Here is a 24,365-nt window from a genome sequence, read left to right as displayed (position 1 = left end):
TATAACTTTATCTATAATAGAAATATAGATATATTTTATTATTAATATAATAATATTTAATTATAAAAGTAATAGATAGTTATTATCTTTTATTATAGTATTAAATTCTTAGATATTAATAATAATTCTTTTTTTACGATCTTATAATATATTTTATTAAATTATAAAGTAAGATTAACTATAAGAAGTTAATTATATAGAAAAATAAAGCTTTTTTTACTATTATAGCTTATTAAAAGTAATATTAATTACTTCTCGATCTTTATAATTAAAAAAATAGACTTTTAATAACTTTACTTTAACGTCTAGCTTTAATAAGATTAATATTTACTATTCTTTAGAAATATCTATAATACTTTCTAAATTTATAAAGATATCTTTAAATTTTATTATAACGAAGCTAAAAGTATAATAAGCCTTATTCTTATTATAAATAATTACGTTATTTAAAAGTATATATTTAAGATTAGAATCTATCGTAATAGTATAATTTATATTAATAAAATTATTTGTAATTATAATAACGATAGCTATCTTCGATTAATCTAAAGTATATTATTTATAAGCTACTAAGTTTACTAATTTATAAGAAACTTAGTAGTATTTATTTATAATATACTCTATTATAGTATCTAGTCTCGTATTTCTAGAAAGTAAGATTAGTACTTTTATAGAATTTCTTATTTATATAAAAGATATAGCGAAATCTATAACGTAAATAAGAATATCGTCTTCTTTATTAAGAAAAGTTAAGAATTTAAATTTAAATAGATAATTATAATTATTAAAAAGCGTGTTATAATAGCTAATTAGAATATTTATTATAAAGTTAAATAATAATATAAGTATAGACTTTACTTTTTACGACTCGCTTAACTTAAAAGTAAGACTTCGTTATAAAATAAGTAGAGATCTTAATATTTTAATAATTATTTATAATAGTAAACTATAACTCGTAGTTTAATAGAAACTTATATAATATAAGAATATTCGTTTTAATTAATATATTAGTCTTAAGATTATTTATTAAGTAAATTTTTATCTATATCTTAGTAAGAGTAGCTTTTTCTATATTTTCTAGACTTTTTAGAAAGTATAGATTTATAAGAATATACTCTATAATATTCGTGATTTTATTACCGTAGCCTCGGACCGGTATAAGAGATATTTATTTTTAGATTTGTTTCTCGAAGTTAGATAAGAAAGCTAGTAAAGCTCGATCTTCGAGAGTAATCGAGTATTCGAAATTTAGATAAACTTTTATATCGAAAGAATTTGAATTTAGATGAGTATTTGCCTTAATATACTAAAAACTATGAAAAGCGATTTCTTACTCGTATTTAGGCGGTGCTACGATAGTAGACTTAATGATTTTAAGTATAGAATTCGTCTCGATAGCATAGATATCTACTTCGATAGCATATTTGAAATTCTTAAAATTCTCGGGATTCTCGTAATTCTAGTATTACTATCTAAGGTAATAGAATAGCTTATTTCTAGATTTAAACTTCTTATAATATCGTTAATAAGAGTGTTCTAATAGCGATAAGTCGATGAAATTAATCTTCGATTTCGTGCTTCTATAAGATTCGTAGAAGTTAAAGTAATCGTTTTCTTATTTCTTAATATTCTTCTTACTATAGTCGTTATGAAAGCTATTAAAATCCTTCGAGTAACTTAAATTCTATTAAAAATCCTCGAATTTCTTTATTTTATTAATTAAGGTTTAATAAGCTCGCTACTCTTATAGTTAAAAAGATTAAATAATAGTATTCTAATAAGCTTCTTTAGGTTAATATAGGATACGACTAGACTAAAAAGACTAGCGAGAATTATATGTGTTTTACTATTAATACTAATTTAAATTAGTAGTAATCTAATACTATATTAATAAAGCTAATAGTATTTACTATATATCTTTTTAAGAGTAGCTTTAATAAGTAGAATCGTTACTTTAATAAGCTAGTTAATAATTTTAAGATTAATTATAAATTTAATAATTCTACTAATTAAGAAAAGCTAAAGATTACTATTATAATTAATTAAAATTCTAAAAACTAGAGTTTATAGATCGGTTAGATATATCTTTTACTTAATTATATTAATTAAGATTATTTCTATAAGATAGATTTAATATATAAGAAGTATTACTTAAACTAAACTTCGTTATTCTTAAAGCCTTTATTTATTATTAATTCTTTTTTATATCTATAGTTATAAAAAATTAATTTAGCGTAATTTAAATAGTAAGTAGATCTATATTAGATTAAAATTTGATATTAAGATTATTTTAAATAATATTAAGCTAATTATACTTATTATCGAGTTTTATTATTTTAGTAACTCTAATAATAGTTATAGTATACTTACGTAACTTATAATATCTTATAATATTATTAAGTATATATTATTTCTTAATAATAGTAGCTATTTTCGATACTTTAATAGATTTAAATCTCTTAAATAAAGTAGTACTCTATTTTTTAATATTATTATTATAAGTTAGTAGACGCTTTTTATTATTAATAAGCTAATATATATATTACTTAAGTGCTTCGCTTTAAAGATAGATCTATAGATTATTTCGTAGTAGCTCTATATTCTTAACTCTCGTAATATTCTTAATTCTATCGATAAAGATAATAATATGTCGGAAATAGGTTTCTTTCCCGACATACTCTATGCCTGCTGTCGTATTAGAAGATTTGCTATCGTAGAAAGAATCGAAGAATCCGCTTCGATAGATCTGCAGGTTATTCCGTAGTAGCTCTACATTCTTAACTCTTATAATATTTTTAATTCTATCGATAAAGATAGTAATATCTCGAAAATAGGTTTCTTTCTCGATATATTCTATATCTACTATTATATTAGAAGATTTATTATTATAAAAAGAATCGAAGAATTCGATATCGCTGTTAAGAAAGCGGGGTTTATTATTTTCGTTAATAATATTCTAACTTAATATTTCTAGATTTTCTAGATTTTCTAGCGAACTCGATAAGTTAGAAGATTTTAAATTTAAGTAATTTTTTATATAGCGATTAATAATATTAATAATAATTATTTTTATATTAATAGCTTAAGAATCTACTTCGAATTCTTTATCTATTATTCTACTATTACTATAATAATAAATAATCTTATTAGCGAAAGTATTTAAGATTTTTAATAAAAGATATTATAAATCTTTAAACTTCGTAGTAAGTTAAAAATTATTATTTAAAGATTTAATAGGCGAGATATTTATAGCTTAATCTAAAGGGGTATATTTTTCTACTTCTAGAGTATTACTAGTAGAAGAGAAATTGAAAAAGCGATATTTCTAAGTCGTAGATTCTTGAAAAAGAATAAAGTATTATTCTTAGGGAAGTATAATTGATAGTCTAATCTTCTAGCTAAGTTTATTAAGAAAGAGAATTAAATAAAGAAGAATAAGATTATATTTATTAATCTCTTAATAATAATAATACTAGTCTAGTAGATCTAAAGGTATTCTTAATAAGATATTAAATAATCTTTTAAGTAGTTTTATTAATAAGGGAGCTTACTTAATAATCGAAGGTAATAAAATCTCGTAGTTATTAGGTCTAAATGATTATATTATAGAAAGTTAGCTTAACGAGTATATAGAAGTAGCGAAAGATAAAGAAGTACGAAGATTCTTCGTTCTTATTTAAGAAGTATAAGGATTCTCAACTTCGAATTAGTTTAATATTAATAAAGAACTCTATTAATTTCTAGTAGTAAGTTATTATATAGTAGCTGCTGCTATATAGATATTGCTATTACTATTATAATAATATTAGATTCTTAGAAATCTTATTTCTAAGAAAGACGTTTTTTAAGAAAGACGTTTCTTAAGTAGTAAAAAAGATGATTCTTCTTCTATGAAATCTAGTTATCTAAATATATCTTAATATTAAGTTATATTAAGCTATTAGTTACTAGCTTCTATTATAAGCATAATTTATAATATTTACTATACGTCTAGTACTATTATATATTTATACTAGAGAGATAATTCTCTCGAATTTAATATAGCCTTAAACTATATCTAATTTAGATTCTTTAGACTCTTACGACTCTTATAAATAATATATATATATTTTTTAATTAGAGTAATCGACTATAAAGTAAATTTAATAGATAATATTTAAATTCTTTATCTTTAAATATTTATAAGACTAAATTTAATAATTCTTTTTTTACTTAAAAGTATAAATTACGTTCTATAATTTAAAAAGATAAATTTAAAACTTTAATAGAAAATTAAAAAGTTATTCTAAAATTAAATAATATACATCTATTTTTTAATTAAAACTATCGACTATCGAGTAAATTTAATAAGCGAACTTTTAATAGACGATATTTAAATTTCTTATCTTTAAATATTTATAAGATTAAATTTAATAATTCTTTTTTTATTTAAAAGCGTAAATTACGTTCTATAATTTAAAATAAATTTTTTAAAATTTAATAGAAAATATAAATGTTATTCTAAAATTAAATAATATATACTTATTTTTTTAATAGAATTATCGACTATCGAGTAAACTTAATAAGCGAACTTCTAATAGATAATATTTAAATTTCTTTTCTTTAAATATTTATAAGATTAAATTTTATAAATTTTTCGATAATAAGAAGCGTAAATTACGCTCTAGAATAATAAAAAATCTTAATATTTAAATAGAAAATAAAAAAGTTATTTTATTTATAAATAATATATATTTATTTTTTTAATAAAAGAGACTTAAGAGAATTAATAAGCTAATTTAAATAGTTTAATTAAAAAGCGTAATATTCTTAAATTTATAATAAACTATATATATAAATTTAAGACTTTTTAATTTAAGTCTATCTTATTCTATTATATATATTACTAGCGAGATTATTAACGATAATAGCGATATTTTAATAACGTTATATCTTATTTTAATATAACGCTTATATAAATACTTATATTTATTTAATAATATTCGCTATCTAATAATATATAATCTTAAATTTAATAAATTCGAGAGTAAATTTTAGAGAATACTCTTTCGAAAACTTATCTCGAGTTTTTCTACGTCTTATTACGCGATATAGAATTTATAAAATTTAAATAAAATTTATTATATTAATATATAACGTTCTTAATATAAATCTAATTTATAAAACTCTTAAAACTCTATCTTAGATATCTTATTTTATATTCTATTTTTTAATTTTTTAATTTTTTAATATTAGTATATATAAAAGAATAAGATAGAATTAAGTTTAAAAATCTTAAATTTATATATATAGCTAATTATAAATTTAAAATTACTACGCTCTTTAATTAGATCGACTAAGTTATCGCGAGTAAATAAATTAGCGTTCGTAATTATTAAATATTAAAAAAATAGATATATATTATTAACACATAGAATAACTTTTTTATTTTCTATTAAAATTTTAAGATTTTTTTTTAAATTATAGAACGAAATGTGAACTTTTAGAAGAAAAAAAATTCTTAAATTTAGTCTTATAATTATTAAAGCGTAAGGAATTCAAATATCGCTTATTAAAGTTCGCTTATTAAAGATTCGCTTATCTGTTATAATATTAGCCCCTTCGACTATCGTATAATATATCGCGTATTACTAGAGCTAGTAATTATTAGTTATTATTAGTTATCTATTTTATATATATAAATATTCGTATATTTTATAAATTAATAATTAGTCTTTCAATTATTCTAATATATCTAATATTCTACTTTTAATATTATCTATCTATTTACTCGATAGCTCTAATTAAAAAAAAAAATTATAAATTTAATTTATAGGCCTTTACTCGTTATTATTATAAAAGAATAAATTACTAAAGTAAAATTTAAATCGTCTATTATTAGATATTAAAGACTTTCGAATATATACGAGTATAGCGCAGCCACTCTAAAACTATGCTAATGATAATTTTTTTAGCGTTGGCTGAGGTATAGAAACACCCGAGAGATAGAGGACTTTGGTTATTTTCGGCAAATTTAGTAATAATGACGACGGTGTTCGGGCTTCTATCATGATCGCTTCAACGTTCACTCCTCAAAAAACAACAAGTGTACTTGATTTTCTAAAAGATGTCGACCATTTTCCCTCGAGCCTCTTTGCAATCCTTAGGCGTCTTGCGACCCTCAGCAACAGCATCACGAGCAGTCCCAAGGTGTTCTAAAGCACTGCATCAATACACCACATCAAACACCCTGACCGCTTCGAGTATACGACTTAGACCGCGGCTTGACTCGTTGAATTCGAGGTCCAAGTTCCAACCACATGCCCTCGCTGGCACAATTCGAACGATATTCATCCAAACAGAGAATACGCCAAACGCTGATGTGAGCAAACGACCCCACACGACCAGTATCAGCTACTGAGGCATCGAAGGCACTCAAATTCCTTCCCAACCACACTATTTTACCTGAGGGTTTAGCATCGCCGTTTCTCGAGTATTTGTCGCCCAGATCTACATTGGCGCCTCCACACCCTTCGCCTTTGGCAGCGCGATTGCTGAACGTCGATGGAATTACTTCAATATTCTATGGTCCAGATTTCATTACTGTCACGAAGGCCTCTGATGCTATCTGGGCGCACGTCAAACCAGAGGTTTTCAGTTTGATCACGGAAGCAGTCACTTCTGGCGAGCAGATTGTCAATACGATCGAGAACAAGTCCGCTGAAGCGGGGCAAGAAGGAGGGGAACAAGATACGCTTGGATACGACGAGAACGATAGCGAAGTGGTAGGCATGATCAAGGAACTTCTCGAGACCCGGATTCGACCAGCGATCCAAGAAGACGGGGGGGGATATTGAGTTTCGAGGCTTTGAAAATGGGCATGTTCTACTGAAGCTCCGCGGTGCTTGCAGAACGTGTGATTCAAGCACTGTAACCTTGAAAAATGGCATCGAGAGTATGCTTATGCATTACGTTAGTGATGCATTGCTTTGGCCATAAGCTTTATGTCTGTGCTGACAATCATCCGCTACAGATTGAAGAAGTCAAAGCTGTTACACAAGTGCTTGATCAAGAGGAGGAGATTGCTATGCAAGAATTTGCCAAATTCGAGGCAAAGTTGAAGGAACAGAAGGGACCAGATGCCATTGCTTCAACAGTAGGGAAAGGGAGCTTGGATACTGCAGAAGCCTGAAGCGTTAATAAACGAATGTGGAATTTTGACGATACTGCAAGTGACTCTGCAGGGCGTTTGGGATGCACCGAGAGGTTGAATGCTAAGGACGATCTTATGATGGCCTCTCAAGAACCCTTACCTCGCACATCTGGTTTCTATCAAGGTCACCTGTGAGTGGTCTGGAAGCTTTTCTGAGGACCGAGTAAGGCAAACATGCCGGACAAAGAATCCAGACGAATTGGGCGCCTGATCAGATAGCCACTTTATCTGCAAAAGCTCGCCGAGCATTTCCGATACATGTCTTGCTTCGAGTAGAAACCAAGTTGCTGAGGTAGTCTGTTGTTCACTTTAAAAGATATTCTTAATACTTTTGGGGATTGCGATATAGCGTGACGGCCATTGTTGCAGGGCCTCTATTCTTCTTTTGACTTTACGACAGACCTGCGAGATCGACAAACACAGCTGTCTCGTGATGTTCTGAAAATAATAGTATTCACATGAAGCATTAGTGCATGCGGCTACTTGCTGCTCGGGTACACGGGTACACCTAACATGTTCAAACTGGTGAAAGTGAAAGTGTGGGGTATCCCGGTTGGTCCTTGTGAAGGCTATCCAACTGTGGCTTGTGAGCTGGACCCTTCACAACCTCGAGGCTCGAGCATAGCAATAGTAGGCGAATTGACCTGGGACTTGCTCGATATTATTATCCCGCTACATGCGATGGAGTTTCCCACCGTATCGCATCGCCATCCCGCCGGACTGGCTTGTTGAGAGCGTTACCTGTAGAATAATTCTCTATAACTACTCGAATCCCTTCAGCACAGGCATGTAGGCTGCATGTACCCAAGACCAGCGTATCAGATGGCATGATCGACATTGGCTACTTTAGGACTGACAGAGCTTTTACCCCTCCTCGTGCGATCCTCATGCATTGCAGCATCTCTAGACTTGACTCCAGTCTCTCTCCGCATTTGAAAAGAACGCCTCTCGCCTCTTTTAGACTCAAAGAGACCCCGCGCCCGCGGGGACGACTGGGGTCCTTCACTTTTAGCGCCTCAAGATCCCTGGGGAACATCCTGGCCTCTGGCCTCCTCTCCTCCTCTGCTCGCTCCCACCCTTATTGAGGTTTACTTCCCTTCCTGAGAACCCTATCATCTACGAATACTCCCACTGTGAACGCAGCCTGGTCGACAAGGACCCAGAGGGACATCGAATTGGAAACGTATCACCTGCTTGGAACCCCGCAATCATCCTGAGTGAAACACCCGCGCAAGAGCAGCGCCGTTAGAGAACCAGAAGACTTCGACAGCTGTTCTTCTTCCTCCCTGTCTAGCCGTCTAGGCTTTCGACTCCCGACTGTCATGAGGCCAGTCGTCTTGATGGTCGATATCGCCACCTCAACGACCTGAAGACTTATCCACAGTCTCCCCAATTTGGTACCTTCGATGGGCCGTCGCGTCCTACAACAGTATTCGGCCGGGAAGAATTGACGAGCAAGAGAAGAACACAATCATCGGGTACATACTTGAATCCTTTATGGGTCCTGTTTAAGACTCTTGGCGGAGCCTAAAAGCACCACAATTGAACATCGTATATCTCCGAGACACTATCTGTGACCAATTTCTATTACGCCTGTGCATACATAGATTCAGTTATACTATTCTTGTTGATCCTTTTATTGGTACGCGTTTCCAATCCTGCGTGTCTCTCAAAGTTTGCAGAACGATCACTGGCAACGCTTCTTCTTAAGCAGCTTGCTGACTTCTGCAAGATACCCAACTACTACTGATAGGACTATTGATCCGCCGGCGTCCATTCTCAACAATTTTCGCAAAAATTAGAGGAAGAATTGCTCTGAATAAGACTGTGAATAGAACTGCTAGGTGGGTCGTTGCTACTTCCCTGCTGTCATTGCAGTTCACCCGCACGTTGTTGCGCTGTCATGCCATCTTGCTGCTCCCTCCATGCTTGGGATGACTCGATCGATTTCTACGACAGACTGAGAGCATTGCTTCTGTTGATCTCTAAATGCTTCGTATTTCTCAGACAGGTTAATGGGACGTAAGGAAGATGGCATTTCCTTGCAGCTGCAAAGCCTTGAATAGCGTCAACAGCTCGTCATAAGTCAATACTGATGTGGTAGCATAGACTTCGAAGGAGACGTTACTTCGTTTAGATCGCTATATCATCACGAATTCATAAATAACGAAATTCTACCGAGACCTGCGATTACCTCACAAGATCTGTGCAATGTAAGTCAAAGGGATACCATTGCGGCTGAGTGGTGATATATGAAGCTGCTGACGGACTTTTAGCCTGCATTTCACCAGGCAGTGTTTATTGATGTAAAACTCGTTGGACAATACTCCGACCATCAAAATCAGGCTTGAGTCTGTCACGTTCTGTCGTCGGCGAGGGACAGGGTGCACTTTATTCACCAGGCATTTTGTTGATGTGAGCCCTTTCTGATCTACGCAAGTTTCATTAAATAATCACCTCTCTTCCACAAAGAGAGACTCTCTGACTCACATTTTTTACGGACTCCCGGCGTGCAAGCTTCGATGGCCTATCACCTTACATCGTGTGACTGACTTTTGACGTTCGTAGCGGTCTCGAAGTTCAAAGATCTATCTAAATATCCTGAGTGAGCAAGGTCTCATAGAACGGTTACGAGGAATGGTCTCAAGCCCGTGGACAAGCTATTCACCCAAGATCATATCGTCTAGGTTGTCAAGATGACATCCACTACGAGTTCGCAGGCCCAGGCAGGCCAAGCAAAGCGCACTTCTTTCGGTGGCTTTCCAGGGGGTGGCGCGTCAATCTTCCTCGATAGGTCCAAAGCTGGTTTCCGTGGCTCTACACCCGACTCCGAGGCACTCGCATCTTCTGATGACGAACAAGATCATCATCTGCGCTTGCATCCCGTGACCAGCAATCCTGGACCAAAACCAGTCCGCCGACTATCGTGGCTCACAGACATGCAACAAGTGCCAAATCGTAAGGGGTCTTTGGGCGGCAACGGACCGTTTGCACCAGCTAGCCCCAACACGACGGCATCTCCTAATGATCAGACACCATGGGGAGGAAATGTTGCATCAAGTACTGGGTCAACGATAGGCCGCGGCCATGCCACCAGTACTTCGTTTCCATGGGGAAACACTATCTGGAACAATGACCCGCAAAAGGGCCTGCCTCAACGTTTGACCGAAGTATTACCGTCACCCACCAGCATGGTATCTCCTGGATCTACGAGCCTTTACACCGAGGAGCCTTTGCACAGTCCTCCGCTAAGTCAAGAAAACATGGCAGATTCTGCGATCCCTTTTGCAATCCCGCTTCAACCGACGCTCAAGACATATCGGTCCCAATCGTATTCGGTTGGTCAACTGGATCCAGAATCTTCGAACTTGCCTTCCAACAATTATGGTGGCTACAATGCTTACGGCCGCTCGAGGAATGGAGCACCGTATGCAGGGCTTCAGCACAGACCCTCGCGTCCAAGCATGTTAGGAGATCTGTCACACGATCCACCTCTCTTGGAACAGCTTCGGGAGGTCGAGGACGACGAGGAAAGCTCTAACGGCTCGGAAACGGACGTTCAGCTTTCAGCACAGGAAACCAAGATTCAGCAGCTTGCTACGGAGAACGCCATGCTCCGGCAGGCAGCCGCCGAACGATCAGAAAGCGCAAAATTACGCAATCGAGCAGCCACTAGTATCACAAGCAAAGCACTGCGTAGTTCTGCTCAAGTGTACAGTCAACACTCACGTGACCCACTGGCCGAAGAGACAGAGTATGCTTTGTACGATTTTGAGGACTCTGAAACTCCCAAGCTGTACAAATACGAAAGTGTGAACGGGAGGAGATCTAGTGAGTACGCTACTAAATCGAGTCCGCATTATACAGTGGCAGGCATTCCTGAGAACAGGACACTGGAGAGTGTCAAGAAAGGACACTGGCAAAGCTCACTAGGCTTTGGTGGAATGGGAGAGCCACCTCAGAGCCGTCGTCATTCCTTCGCCGACGTACCGACCCGACAGAACTCGATCGGTTCAGCAGGTGACTCGCAGAACGGGCATAGCGCAGGTGACATCGGTCTCCGATCTAATGGTAGACATGGGAGTCCCGGAGGGTATAGTGATGCATTGGCTCGCCCATCCCAAGGCGATGGTAGTGAGTGTACCCATTTTCATTCGCCTCAAATTATGCAAGAACGATATTTAGGACTGGAACATTTACGCGACCGTAACTTCGCAGTTGCCTACTTTTCCCGAAGGGACCCCTCGGTGCGGAGCGGAGAGGGCCACGGCTCTGCGGTAAATCATCACCAGGAGTACATGCAGAGCCAGTACGGACGCTCGCAGCACCTCGGTCATCTACAAGCGCGCCCCAGTCAACTCCTCTACATTGTAACGTTCAAGGCCCAACGAGCTGACGTGTTTTACGTGCAAGAAGGCACCGGTCTTCAGGTAAAGAAAGGTGATTTGGTGATCGTGGAGGCGGACAGAGGTGCAGACCTTGGGACTGTAGCCAGTAACAATGTGCCGTTCGCCGAGGCGAAAGAATTGAAGGACCGATACATGCAAGAACACTACAATTGGCTCATGGTATTTTCTCGTCATGGTCAAGACGGGACAGTGGCAGGGCCCAACCCAAACGGTCAACCAAACACGTCAAATAGTGCGATCGAAGGGATGAGCGGATCGCCGGGGCAAGTGGGCCCACAGGACCTTCCAAACAGCGAATTGAAGCCGAAGATGATCAAACGACTGGCACAACCTCACGAGATCCAGACTCTGAGAGACAAAGAAGGCAACGAGGCCAAAGCAAAACGCGTTTGCCAGCAGAAAGTGGTCGAACACCGTCTCAATATGGAGATCTTAGAAGCCGAATTCCAAATGTGGGTAGTGAGCGAGATATGCCATGGGCTGGGGCTAATGCCTTTTAGGGACTGGAAGAAACTTACCTTTTACTACTTCGCCGATGAGTACATCAATTTCAATTCCTTGGTCACAGATTTATTCAAGATTTACAAAACCCGTATTTGGATGTCTGCAATCAATCCCGCGTCATTCCAGACACCAGCAGGAGGACTGCAATTGCCTGGAGGCATTGGGTCCAGCGTTTTCAGCGCTGATACAGACCAGTATTCCAACCGCCATCCACAGAGACAATATCCAATGTCTACATCAAGTGGTCCAAACCAAGCACCACTGGGCGCCTTCGACCACGCTTGGAGCGCCAGTCGCGATAATGCTACCGTTGGCCCCATAGCCTTTCCTCAGCTCTACGCACAACCGTTTCCCTCTCATGACCTTGATGTTCGCTCGCTAGACCAGTATCCGATAGAATACCGTCAGGGTCTCCATCAGGTACTTAACATACACTCGCCTTTCAATTCTCCCGGTTATAACGCACCAAATCCTCACCACTCTTCCTCTTTTACCGCCAGACCGCAGAGTGGCAACGGCGGGATACAAGCGTCACATGTTTTCGGCAGGGATTGGAATCAATCGTTTCAAGGACTATCATTGAATCCTTGACACCTCTGACCTCCCGTGAATTTGCTTTGGGGTCCAAGAGCGGCTTTGAAAGGACGAACACGGGGAGAGTCCCCGATCTTAGGAGGAAATTCCACCATTCCATGGTCTGTGCTCGCTGCGATAAACTCTTCTCTCATGCATAGCAGATGAATCGACGACAGCCAAGTTCGAATGGCCACGTCCATTTCTTGCTGTCTGCGCGATGGCCTTGCGTACAGCTCGGGGGTTTTTACAGGTCTGAATCTAGTGTTTCCGGCACGTATGGTTTGCGGGAATGCGAACGACTTTATGAATGCAAATGCGCATAGACCAACTTTCTTACTCTCATATTGATGACATATATGGAATAATAGTGACGTTGGCTTGACTTGATGGTAGCCAGATACCTTCTCAGGTAGATCAAATATGTCACAGGTCACGTGTCTACCTAGAAGCACTGGTTGACGATCGAGCTGTTATCTAGAATAAGTGAAGGACGAGATTGAATGGTAGTATGTGGTGTGCACTTTGACGTAAACTATTCATAATGTTAACCTTTGGTGTGCTCGTCCTTACTCAAAGAGCCATTGTATTAGGGCACTTCTCTGTGTGATGTGAACCCCGCCTGATCCAAGCACTTTGGCATAAATCATAACACATGAAGGACCAACTTTGAAGACCCCACAGAACCAACCCGTCAAGGCTGAATCACGAAACGAAAGATTCCTTGACTTGACGTAGCTGAGAGCCCAAGCAAATGCGGGTATTTTCTACTTCAACCCAGACAACCTCAGCAACTGTTTGCATTCAGTGAAATCAATCAAAGGCCATCTACTCCCATGAACAACTATCCGTCATGGCCAAAGCTGGTAAAAGGTCTAACGGTTTGTCCTGCGAGTTCAACTTCCAGCAGTGTCGAGTCAGCTGAATCCTAACTGCGTAGGTGAAACATACTACAACTCTACAAGAGCTAAGAGGTCTAAACCGAGCAATTCGAATCGGCAGCCTGCTCAGATGGGAGACGTGCCTGACCCTGAAGAAGAACTAGGACACTCAACGAGCGTGTAAGCCTTTTCTTACGCCGTGCTCAATGAATCAACTCAAATCCAAGCCAGAGAATTCTTGGCTGCAGCGAAGGAACCTGCGAAGAGGAGCCATGCAGCGGTCTCAGATCTCAAGAATATTGTTGAGGAGGAGAAGAAAAGGCTAGCCAAACTACTCGAGCAGAAGGCATTTGGCGTGTACGCTCGTTATGTATCTACGGGTTGGATGACTCCGAGTAATTTGAGTTCTAGCACGAAACGAGACTCTGAACTCAAAGACACTCTCATCAAAGTCATACACGACGCCCAGCGAGACCGAACAGATATCGATGAGGAGGGGGTCGACCCGTCCTCCACATCGAAGCCCACAGCATGCGCCATTTACCAGAGCGCCAAGTCTAACATAGCGTCTTCGCGAGGATTGCTAGGACACTACGAACGAGCGTCTCAACAGGTCGCTTCTGGACAAAGGGTCCCGATGATGGAGTCTGGATGGGAGAAGGACTTACAAACGCTGCAACGTATTCTCAACCAACAGGGAGAGAAGATCAAGTCTGAGGTACATCAAATTCTCAATGAAGACTCAGAATCCTCAAAGGAGCAGTTCAAGTGTAACATGTCAGACTTGGACACCGATCTGTGGAATCGATTTGCTGTGGGTGAAGCTAAGGAGAAAATTGTCGAGGCGCTAGACGGAAGAAGAGAAGATACGTGGGCAGTGGTAGCAAAGAATGCACAACGAGGTGTGCGACGTACAGTCAAAAACCTTCCGGAGGATGGCGAGTGATGTTCGCGGTAATAGAAGGGCATGCCCATTTCTTAGGAGCTACAGTAACGGAACTTGTTCAGTAGCTTGAGGCATAGCTGATTTAAGTCTCACAAGGCCCTTAAAAAATCGAGTCTATTAATCTCAATATGAATAAAGCCAGAATGCTTCGTCAAGTTGCGAGTCCACGGAGTCCAAGTTGAAATAGCTGGGCTCAGCCTTACCAGGCCTCGCTTATATTGTTGCCGACGAGCCGCCCACAAAGAATGACGAATCCAATTCCGGAACATCACGACAAGACACATTCTCGTCAATCAAGTCAAGGTATAATCTCCTATTCCGAGTAACTCCTGTCTGTCATACTACTTGCTTCGAAGGCATCGCCTGATTGTTCTGCGATCCATTCCAGGCTGACAGAAAGTGAGCGCAGATGGGTGCCCTCAAATGTAAGAAGGTCTCCCCAGCAATCCAGTACCCCCAACCTTTGGCTGAAACCTACCGCAGATGTCGAAGAGCTTCAAAAGAAGAAGCAATCCGATGTCCTCCGTTTCCTGCTGCGCGTCCGATGCTGGGAGGTAAGACAGCCCTCTCATGCCCTTCAATGAGGCAAGCGCCATGCAAAACCTACATTTGGCCGGGAAAATTCTTGTGGCACATTATGTGTGTTGCTATACACTCGTTGAACATTGCTGAGAGTGCATGGATATAGCTTCGACAATTGCACGTCATCCACCGCGCTTCTCGTCCCTCTCGCCCGGATAAGGCGCGTCGTCTAGGCTACAAGGCCAAGCAGGGTTATGTCATCTACCGCGTGCGTGTGCGTCGTGGAGGACGCAAGCGACCTGCGCCCAAAGGCGCTACCTACGGTCAGTACAAGGGATTTGCCCTTGTCTCTCGAGAGATGCTGATCTAGAACACCTTGAAGGCAAACCCACCAACCAGGGTATCAACCAGCTGAAGTACCAGCGTTCACTCAAGTCCACCGCCGAAGAACGCGTGGGGCGCCGATGCGCCAATCTGAGGGTGCTGAATTCCTACTGGATCAACCAAGACTCGACCTACAAATATTTCGAGATCATCCTCGTCGACCCTCAGCACAAGGCCATTCGCCGCGATCCCCGCATCAACTGGATTGTCAAGCCTGTGCACAAGGTAACACTCTGTCCTCTCACTCAGTAGTCATTCTAGCTGACATAAGCTCAGCACCGTGAATCTCGAGGTCTCACGGCAACCGGCAAGAAGTCTCGTGGGCTGGGCAGGGGTCACAAGTTCAACAAGACTACGGCGGGCAGGAGGAAGACATGGAAGCGTCACAATACCGAGTCATACTGGCGTTACCGTTGAGCTTGAACTTGCTTTTATTGGGGCCATGGCATGCAGTGAGCGTGATCTAGCGCTAAAAGGATTGCTCCTATTCGTTGCACAATGCTTCAAAAGCTTCTACTTGATGTATACGTCTAGCCCTGTCCCATCAAACAGTTGCCGTATCAAATCATAACGAAATTGAACGGAGAGAATCACACGTTCTCTCCTGCCATGCTCCAAACTATTTCACGGGAACGCTTGTTATGTGACCTGTCAGGCTGACATCGAAGGTCGATCCAGACAGCTTTACAGGAACACCGAAGGCTTTGACACAGTGCCCACGCCAGACCGATCGCATGCCTCGACGCAATCATGGCATTTTACGCTTGTCACTGGGCCAGAGATAGGACAGCTTTCTTTATCGTACTCCTAGATTTCGTTGAAAAAACTATGCTTGCAATGCCCTCAAGACGGCAGTTGGGGTATCTTTGTTTTACACTGGGGATGGCCAATGTCCGAATGGAGGTCCAAGCGAATTGGGCACAACGCCTTTGCCCCAATTCCGAAACCCCACGCCCGTAATCAAGCCGCTGTCAAGGTATCCGTTCCATTCAGACCTGTGCATTGCACCTCATCTCCGTGGCTATCAGGAAATGCAAACAATAGAGGCGCGACAAACGCCTAGGTACCTAGAGAATCACTTGATCCCAAAACCTTCGCTCTCAATGACCGCTCTCCAGAGCTTGGCCTCCAGAACACTTCTATCGCGATATCGGTACAAACCTAGCATGTTGAAACATGTTCTGGCTATGGGAAATCTATTGCTGTGATCCCCAAGGCACGTGATCTTAATGACCAGACTGGTAGCGCCCATGGCCGGAATACGGTCGCTAGAGGTGATGAAGCTCAATAGCTTCCTCTGATCTTTGGCACTAGCCTTTCCGAAGGCGTCCCAGAACCAGTCCACCACAGGCTCGTCGGATGCATTGATGCCTTTGCCCCAACCGTCGTAGATGGCGACCGTGCGCAGTGTTGCCACGTCCAAAGGCTCATCTGAGCCCCGTACAAGAAGCTCAATCTCTTCGGGACGGAAAAGTGAGAGGGCGTTCCCTCCGCAAACTGTGAAAAAGCCACGCTTGAAAGGCTCGTATTGACGGGCGACAGACGTGTCGAGAAGGTACTTGATGTAAAGGTCTACAAACTCGTATCGATTGCTGTTGGTGACAGCTCTATTTTCGCCATTGGAACACAGTGGGACCTCCAGAAGCTGGCCGTATCTGTCCCCAACCGCAACGAAGTCTCGGCAGAATGTTTCCTCAACGTCGCCGTCGAATTCCAGTAGTTGTCTTAGGCCTTTAGCGAGCGTTGGCCGAAACTCCGCCAGGTCCTCCAGGGTATAACCAGAAGTCGGACGTAAAGATGACGTCACAGGTCCAGTGTAATTGGGAGCGGAGGCGAGCAATTTTCGGAAGGCAAATGGGGGAAGCGCAACATCGAGGATAGTAGAATTGTAGATGGCGAGGCCAAGAACCGCTCCCACAAGAAAGAACTGATCCGATGTCTCAAACGTACCAGGGTTGAAATAGCAATAGTGAGAGTCTTCGTCGTAGACGAATAAGCCATGTTCCGGATCGAACACCTCGCGAACCAGTAGGAGGAACCATTCTTTGCGAAGCCCACCAGAATCTAGCCCTTCTTCGCCAAGGAACTCGATGCGCAAGCCTTTCTTGATCTCCTCTTGACCTGTGCCAACGACCTCGCTGACGCTACGAAGACTATCTTCGACAAGGCAGTCCCTTCGCACCTTCAGTATAAGATACTGGTTTATTGCCTTTCGGCTCATGATGCTATTAAAGAACGCTTCGCGGGCCTTGATCTCCATTTGCCGACGAGCGTCGTGCTCCATGATGCGTATCTTGGCCCAAATGGACAGGAACATGGGATACTGGCAGAAAGAGAATCTTCCCCTTCGAGACTCCCAAGCTTCGAAGTCGGCTACCAGATCGGAATAATCTAAAAGAACGTTGTAAAAGGCATTGGTTGGGAGAAGTTGACCGTGCCGGTGGGCTCGATTTCGAGCGGCTGAGCCAGCCCTGGATCTGCAAGCGGCAGATGGAGATATTCTGGTACTGTCTCGTCTTCGAGACGAGCCTTGGTTGTTAGCGGAGAAAAGTAAAGACATAACCCTTGCAGCGGCTTTTATCTGCCAGTCTTCGCCATATGGCATGCCGGCATCGTTCCTGTCAGGTGACTTAGGCGCCCCTGATATACCAAGAGCGGCATGGAGCTGAGCAGAGCTTCCTGGACCTGGGCCTGAAATACTAGGTATTAGCCCGCCATGTTCATCGTGACTGTTAGTTCGCTTCCTGCCGTGCTGTCTGGTAAGGCGATACGTGACGAAACTTCCAGTGAGATCTACAATTCTTCGAAAATGCACTTCAGAGAATCGAGAGAACCATATGATAAGGTAGTGGTGGCACTCGCTTGGAAGGTTTGACATGAGACCTAGAATGCGCTTGATTATACCTGAGTGCTTGCCTGTGCTACCATTTCTGGTGCTCGGAGACCGTCGATCGGACGTTGAAGGTTGACGCAAAGAAGCCATCAGCGGCCGTGGGGCGGTACTCTGGCTTTGGCTAGCAGATGTTTCGGACTTGGCGACGGTGGACAGTGTTGCTTTGCCAAGTTCAGGCGTGTACAGCAATGGATTTGTGAGGAGTATGAGTAAGAAGCGGCAATCTTCAGGAGTTTTTAAGGGCCGTCCTGGACGTCGAAGCAGATTCTCAGTCACCTTGAGCAGCGCTCGTTGGACATGCGCACAAGCTTCGGCAAAATCTTCCTCAATCTGCGCGAGATCTTCCGTCAATGTAGTTCTCAACATTGCCTTTCCTTTCTCGCTCAAGAAATCCCCTCCTTGAAATTTCTGCAGTCTCTGCCTCCAGGAGCTCCCAACAGTCACGATCGCGTGATACCACTCATCCAACTCCGCCCAATTGACGCATGGGGACTTCAGATTACTTTTTTCTTCAAAACCCCCTTCTGCTATTTTGAGAGCATTGCCATGAGATCGGAGCTGCTCTAGATGGCTTCTTCCCGTCCACCAGGTCCCGTTTTCCGCGAAGTCTCCAAGGAGCAATGTTTTCGCATCTAATTCTGGAAAAGGGGTCTCATGAGGAAACCGATCTTCAGCTCTTGGAGTCATACACTTCTCAAGTACTGTACCTTCGCTGGCAGCTCGAAGCAATTGATGAGTTTTGACGGTCAAAAAAGACGTATTCAGGCATTCGACGCCACTGAAACAAGCTACTAAATAATTTTCCAACGGCCGGAACATGAGTCGAGGAGGTTCTTTTGCGTGCTGCGGGGTAGGTTCAGATGCAGCGCTAGTAACTTTGAACGACGGCGCCTGCAATGCGGATGGTGGCGGCGCCGGCGGGGCTCTAGAGGGGGATGGCATCGTAGGGGCGATCTGTCCAACATTGGGATTTGCGAGACCAAACTTTCCAGCAAGCAATGGTAACGAGGAACATGTGCTGTGATCACGTTTGTTTTGAATATGCACACGCTGAGAAAGTTGGTCGAAACAGTGCTCCAAGCGCGACTGTAAATACAGACTTATGCATTCGTCGATTAGGTTTCGAGTCCTGTCGAGAGACAGAGACAGGACTGTTGTTGCAAGTTAGATGGATATTTTAATCATAGGGTTTGTGGTACCTTTTCTGGGCAGGTCTGGGTATGAGGAGGATGTGGCAGTACTTGGGCCTTCCGCCCGACGACCCTCCATCGATGACCCTGCTCCCGGCTTCAAGTCATTCACCATGAGACACACCGTACAACGGAAGACATCCAAGTGCCTGGGCCATCTGACTAGGGAATCGCAAGTAATGCATTTGCCTGTTACGAGATCTTTTTCCCCGTTCTGCAAAGACGTCCCATTCACTGCCATGTGATCCTTGGAAGAAAGCCCAGTAGACACAAATGGGGGTTCAGTCAACGTCTCTAAGGCGTCGTCATTGTAATCGACTTCGGATATCTTCTCGGCTTTCTTTCCACTCCCAAAGATTGAAGGGAAAGGGTGACTGTACGATCGTCCATGGCTTGGACGGGAGGGACTCGAGGTTCCGGTCAAAGCGATTACGGGCACGCCGTGAAGTGGCTGGTCATGGTACGTATTCTGTTCAGTATGGTCTTCGCGATGCGGCGGACTCTTTGGAGCTCTTGACTTTGGGCCCGGAGCTGGAGCAGGAGAACCAAGGTGTAGCCGAGCCGGCCAAGGAGGCATTGATCTTTACCAGCAGGTCAGTGCGGACTGATTGCTGGTCGCAGTCGAGGGTGCCAAGTCGATATGAATGGGCAGCTTTTGTTCTACACGAAGAACTATGTTTAACGTAAGACTGATCTCGAGACATGCAGTAGATACGAGTGGGACGCGCAGGCAGTACGTGGTGAAAGCAATTGGCCCGTATCGCGAAAATCCTTGTGCAGGAGTCGTAGTAAAGGCAACGGTGGATGATATGTGTGCACCACCGATACGCTGGGCATTTCCTGGAAATCAAAGGGTGAGCAGGGCATTGTTGGAAATAGAGGGAAAGACCAAAGTGAAGGTTGACCGTTCAAGCCAAGAGCCAAGCCCCACTACCTGTATGTAAAGTAAGGTACCACCAGGTACTATCGGTAGTTTTCAATCCTCAGCGTGCCCGCGGATCGTAGAAGCGGGACGGGTTATGCTCGTTACGACTAGACCCAAAGGTGATCACTAGTAGTCCGTCACTAAACAGTAACTTATACTAGTTGTAGGCTTGAAAGCGTATGACCGCTTTCCCACACACATCTATCGTGGCGCTGGAACAACCAAATTCAGAGCACTTCATCACCTGGTATTTTGATGATCAACCCCTTTCAGAAGAAAGCTTCTATGGCGCAATAGTAGAAAACATCAACAGCTCAAAGGTTGTTGCCGAGGTTTTCTTTGGTAAAGCTCTCGTTACGGGACTGTGTCGGAAGGCCGTGGTTTTCACACCCGCACCACCCCTGGGAATTAAGTACTCACTATCTCGCTCGTCGATAGTACTAAGGTCATTACTAAGCCGTACGGTTTTCGTAGTCGTGGTGTTACCTATTTAAAGGGACCCGGGAAGAGCTATCAGTCAACCAATTGATTATTTTGTCCCCATACGTGAGCCCATAACATCCAGCTACGGTAGGTATATCCCATATTTCAAAAATTTATCTCTTGAATATTTCACAGGGTATCTTTCCCGTAAATTTAGGATGACGATACTGCCCTCCTGGCTTTCTTCAAGTTTTTCTTGACCCCTTTCATGCTACGTCTTGGCCTCACGAGCCCTTTGCTCGACGACACAGGCTTCTCACCACAGAGCGACCAAATATTCATAGGCTGGCGAACTCCTACATGGCCGCCATCAGGGCTAGAAACCTCAACCCTTGGATATGGTCTGGTGTCGAAAAGGTCACCAGGCTCCATCCCCGTTTCCATGTCCCTTTTCCGAACCTGAGCAACAAGTTCGACCCAGCCGCATCCTTCAACCAGGATGTCAGCCGAAAACACCATGAATGGCAATGTTTTCGTGCTCAATCCGGCAGCGGCAGCCTTGGTCAATGGTCCAGCGCGCTGCTTGGTGACGTCCCATTCCAAGGAGAAACTCCCGGCTGATTGCATCCTGCTTCCAATGCCCGGTTTCGCAATTGTAGATACACCGGAATCTTCGCGCTGAGTATGAATTGCAATTGCCCGTTCTGTAGAGGTAACATGGCACCTCAATGGTAGAAACGGGTAGGCCAAAAAGATCAAATTAGGCGTAGTCGGCGTGATACGCAACAGGCCCCCAACGAGGAGTGACTGGCCAGGCTTGATCACGAGTTGCTCTGGCTTGACCCGATCATGCATTACAAGATCAACCTTGTGAACATCCGTAACGAATTGTTCAAGGTCCCCACGCGCCAGACCAGGTAAATCGATCAACTCGCCTCTGCCGCCGCCAAATGGTACTCTGATTGGAGACGCTGTCGTCCCAGGGAGAGACGATACTAAAGGCAACACAGGGTACGGAGTTTCTGGTGGCGCAGGAGGCAAGGAAGAGTCTTCTAAGAGCTGTGATTCCGTTTCCTTGGGCGGGTCCTGGGTTGATTGGCTCCTCTGTTGTTCGTCTCCGTTGGCATCAGGTACGTCACGAGGCAGTTTCTGCTGCGCAGCATACCGGAAGGAGCCGGAATTAAGGTCATTGCTCCGACCTTTCGGAAAGATGTTCTCGAACAGATTGCTTTTGCCGACGTTCACCTTGCCGACCATCCACCCACCTCCACCTCGATTCCAGATATCTTCCTTGACCTGTTTCGTCCACCAACCCCTTTTTGAACTTACACAGCGCACGTTACCGAGGCGCAAGTTTTCAGCGGATCCACCCAAAGCATTTCGAAGGACTTGTAAGATGTAAGGCATCAGGCTGTCGACCTGCTCCTTCTTCGGGGCCAACAGATCCGAACGTGTAATGATGAAACTCATCTCCGCTTTCCGCCCATATTGATAGTGACTCGTTCTAGCTCTCCTATTCAATGATCTTTGCGGTGCTAGCGAAAGACTTCGTTGAAGAGAAGGTATGAGAGAAAGTGGAAAATCAGCTGCGTCCAGAACATGATAGACGTGGTTGTATTTATGCGGCGATTCGGCAATGATTTCTTGAATAGATCTGATTGTTGGATGGACTACGGAGTGGCCGGTACGATGATGTATCAGGTCATGACAGCGGTTACAAACTGGTGTGGGTATGTTTGTGGAGCTTTTGCGGCCTGTGTCTAGATTAGATTGATGCTTGAAACTATGCTCATATTATCTGACCCTCTGTATTGTTTTCCCCTCCTCCCTGTAGGCCCATCTGAGACAACAAAGATGCGTCTGCAGCTCCTAAGATGCGTTCGAACAGTCTTAATTCCCCATCATGTCCCTTATCCGGGCATTGCCCATGGCGACTTATGAAAGCCTTCACGGACTTTCGATTGTTGCCATAGAAGCCAGGCTGCCCCGGGCTGACGGTCTGTGTAAACGCACCGCAACCTGGGCATGATCGTGGAAGATTTAACAGTTGTGAAGGAGTTGGAAAGCCGTGTGAGGGTGTTGTGGTAGCATCAACATGGAGCTGGTGCTTGCGAGGTCTCGGAGGCCGTCTTCCAAGACCATAGCTGATGTTGGTACATGATGCGATTGAGGGACAGAGAAACAGCGGTATCAGATTACTGGGCGCTTTCAACAGGTTAGTTGTGCGTATGCCGTATGCCATCAATGAAGCAGATCTAATCCACTTTGAAGGTGGTGAGTCCGACGATATACTTTGTTTACAGGGCTGGTGGGGCCAGTGATTTTGGGAGCTAATGAGCTTGTTCCAACTCTCACTTTCAAGAGGACAGGTACTTATCGTAGCCTCAGACGGGAACTTTTGGAAATATGATCTGATTGGGTAAATATCAAGCCTGGTGGCCTAATCGTGAATTTCCCTGCTTATCGAAAAATCTCCCAACAACGCCATCGCTTAATCATAAATGAATGGCACAATATGGTTCGAGACTCGCTACGCCATGGCTTTTGATTTGCCCTTGCCGTTTACAGATGCAGTGACATCTACCGTGGTATCGTCGGCCCGGTCTTCTCCCTCTCCGTCATCACTCATGCCCTTGCCGTTTACAGATGCAGTGACATCTACCGTGGTATCGTCGGCCCGGTCTTCTCCCTCTCCGTCATCACTCATGAAATCGTCGTCTTCGTCGAAGCCGAAGTATGACCTGGCGAGCGTAGGGGTTGGTTGTAAAATCGAGGAAACTGCGAGTGCGTTTTGTTTCAAGTCTCTCATATCCTCTTCTTCGCTCTCTTCACTTGTCTGAGCAGATGCGCCGCTACAACTACCGCTGGAGGACTCCTTGAGATTGTCATGATAATCTCCAGATCTCATTGCCGTCAGCACTGCTTCTCGCGCCCGCTCTCCAGCTTCTTCTTTATCTTCCACCCATTTGCCGTCGACTTTTCCCTTTGACCCATTTCGAATCTCTTCCTCTCTTCTTTCGGAAAGAGCAACAACTTGCTCCCAGCGAGCTCGTCTGGCTTCCTTGTCTTTTTTCTCCATTTCTGGTTTCAGCGCGAGGTACTCAGCCAGGGCTTTCGCTTCGTTGACTGTCCTGAGACGCCGGCCATCCAGGTTGCGGTTGGAGCTATTACTATCGCCTTGGTTGTTCTTTCGCTTGGAGGACATGCGCCCACCAGCAGCACGAAGCTGGGAGCCGAAACCACCCTTTCCACCACATAACGGTACCGAGAGTCGGAGAGGTAGGAATGCGTCATTGGGACTGGAAAGTAAGGTAGCTACTGGGGCTTCCGAAGAGAAAACCTCCTTGTTTGAGGTAGTGGTAAAAATGAGTCGAGAGTCTATGTGTGGAAGTCGATCTGAAAGCTGTTGCCTCAAATCTGTGATAGAAGTAGAGCTGTCGACAGGTAGAGACAAGGTAGAAGGCAAACCAAGACCGGGAAACGAAGTCAAGAAGACGTTGATGATCTGAGAAGCCATTTAAAT

The 24,365-nt window shown here is 42.5% G+C and overlaps 8 protein-coding genes across 8 annotated transcripts; 5 read left to right on the top strand and 3 right to left on the bottom strand.

Annotated features, from left to right (window-relative positions):
• Nucleotides 1-6,106: 6,106 nt before the first annotated feature.
• HO173_010608 (uncharacterized protein) lies at nt 6,107-6,836 on the top strand (the record flags this gene model as incomplete). The annotated part of the gene is made up of 2 exons (XM_037312493.1): nt 6,107-6,361; nt 6,411-6,836. The coding sequence occupies 2 exons, from the start codon at nt 6,107-6,109 to the stop codon at nt 6,834-6,836; spliced, it is 681 nt and encodes a 226-aa protein (XP_037160709.1).
• A 100-nt stretch (nt 6,837-6,936) lies between these two features.
• On the top strand, nt 6,937-7,171 carry HO173_010607 (uncharacterized protein; the record flags this gene model as incomplete). The annotated part of the gene is made up of 2 exons (XM_037312492.1): nt 6,937-6,951; nt 7,013-7,171. The coding sequence occupies 2 exons, from the start codon at nt 6,937-6,939 to the stop codon at nt 7,169-7,171; spliced, it is 174 nt and encodes a 57-aa protein (XP_037160708.1).
• Nucleotides 7,172-9,888: 2,717 nt separating this feature from the next.
• Nucleotides 9,889-12,696, top strand: HO173_010606 (uncharacterized protein; the record flags this gene model as incomplete). The annotated part of the gene is made up of 1 exon (XM_037312491.1): nt 9,889-12,696. The coding sequence occupies one exon, from the start codon at nt 9,889-9,891 to the stop codon at nt 12,694-12,696; it is 2,808 nt and encodes a 935-aa protein (XP_037160707.1).
• Nucleotides 12,697-13,531: 835 nt separating this feature from the next.
• HO173_010605 (uncharacterized protein) lies at nt 13,532-14,505 on the top strand (the record flags this gene model as incomplete). Its single annotated transcript, XM_037312490.1, has 3 exons — nt 13,532-13,559; nt 13,619-13,739; nt 13,791-14,505. 3 exons carry the CDS (start codon nt 13,532-13,534, stop codon nt 14,503-14,505), a joined length of 864 nt encoding a protein of 287 aa, XP_037160706.1.
• A 245-nt stretch (nt 14,506-14,750) lies between these two features.
• On the top strand, nt 14,751-15,828 carry HO173_010604 (uncharacterized protein; the record flags this gene model as incomplete). Its single annotated transcript, XM_037312489.1, has 5 exons — nt 14,751-14,808; nt 14,989-15,059; nt 15,194-15,350; nt 15,410-15,636; nt 15,688-15,828. 5 exons carry the CDS (start codon nt 14,751-14,753, stop codon nt 15,826-15,828), a joined length of 654 nt encoding a protein of 217 aa, XP_037160705.1.
• A 658-nt stretch (nt 15,829-16,486) lies between these two features.
• HO173_010603 (uncharacterized protein) lies at nt 16,487-20,071 on the bottom strand (the record flags this gene model as incomplete). Its single annotated transcript, XM_037312488.1, has 2 exons — nt 16,487-19,455; nt 19,504-20,071. The coding sequence occupies 2 exons, from the start codon at nt 20,069-20,071 to the stop codon at nt 16,487-16,489; spliced, it is 3,537 nt and encodes a 1,178-aa protein (XP_037160704.1).
• Nucleotides 20,072-21,055: 984 nt separating this feature from the next.
• HO173_010602 (uncharacterized protein) lies at nt 21,056-23,084 on the bottom strand (the record flags this gene model as incomplete). Its single annotated transcript, XM_037312487.1, has 2 exons — nt 21,056-22,596; nt 22,646-23,084. The coding sequence occupies 2 exons, from the start codon at nt 23,082-23,084 to the stop codon at nt 21,056-21,058; spliced, it is 1,980 nt and encodes a 659-aa protein (XP_037160703.1).
• Nucleotides 23,085-23,372: 288 nt separating this feature from the next.
• HO173_010601 (uncharacterized protein) lies at nt 23,373-24,359 on the bottom strand (the record flags this gene model as incomplete). The annotated part of the gene is made up of 1 exon (XM_037312486.1): nt 23,373-24,359. The coding sequence occupies one exon, from the start codon at nt 24,357-24,359 to the stop codon at nt 23,373-23,375; it is 987 nt and encodes a 328-aa protein (XP_037160702.1).
• Between the last annotated feature and the right edge of the window lie 6 nt (nt 24,360-24,365).

The sequence above is a fragment of the Letharia columbiana genome, assembly GCF_014066305.1.
Source record: "Letharia columbiana isolate WasteWater2 chromosome Unknown Sc0000050_s0, whole genome shotgun sequence".
Classification (NCBI taxonomy): domain Eukaryota; kingdom Fungi; phylum Ascomycota; class Lecanoromycetes; order Lecanorales; family Parmeliaceae; genus Letharia; species Letharia columbiana.
The sequence above is the reverse complement of the archived record's forward strand: the minus strand, read 5'-3'. Positions and strand labels throughout refer to the sequence as shown.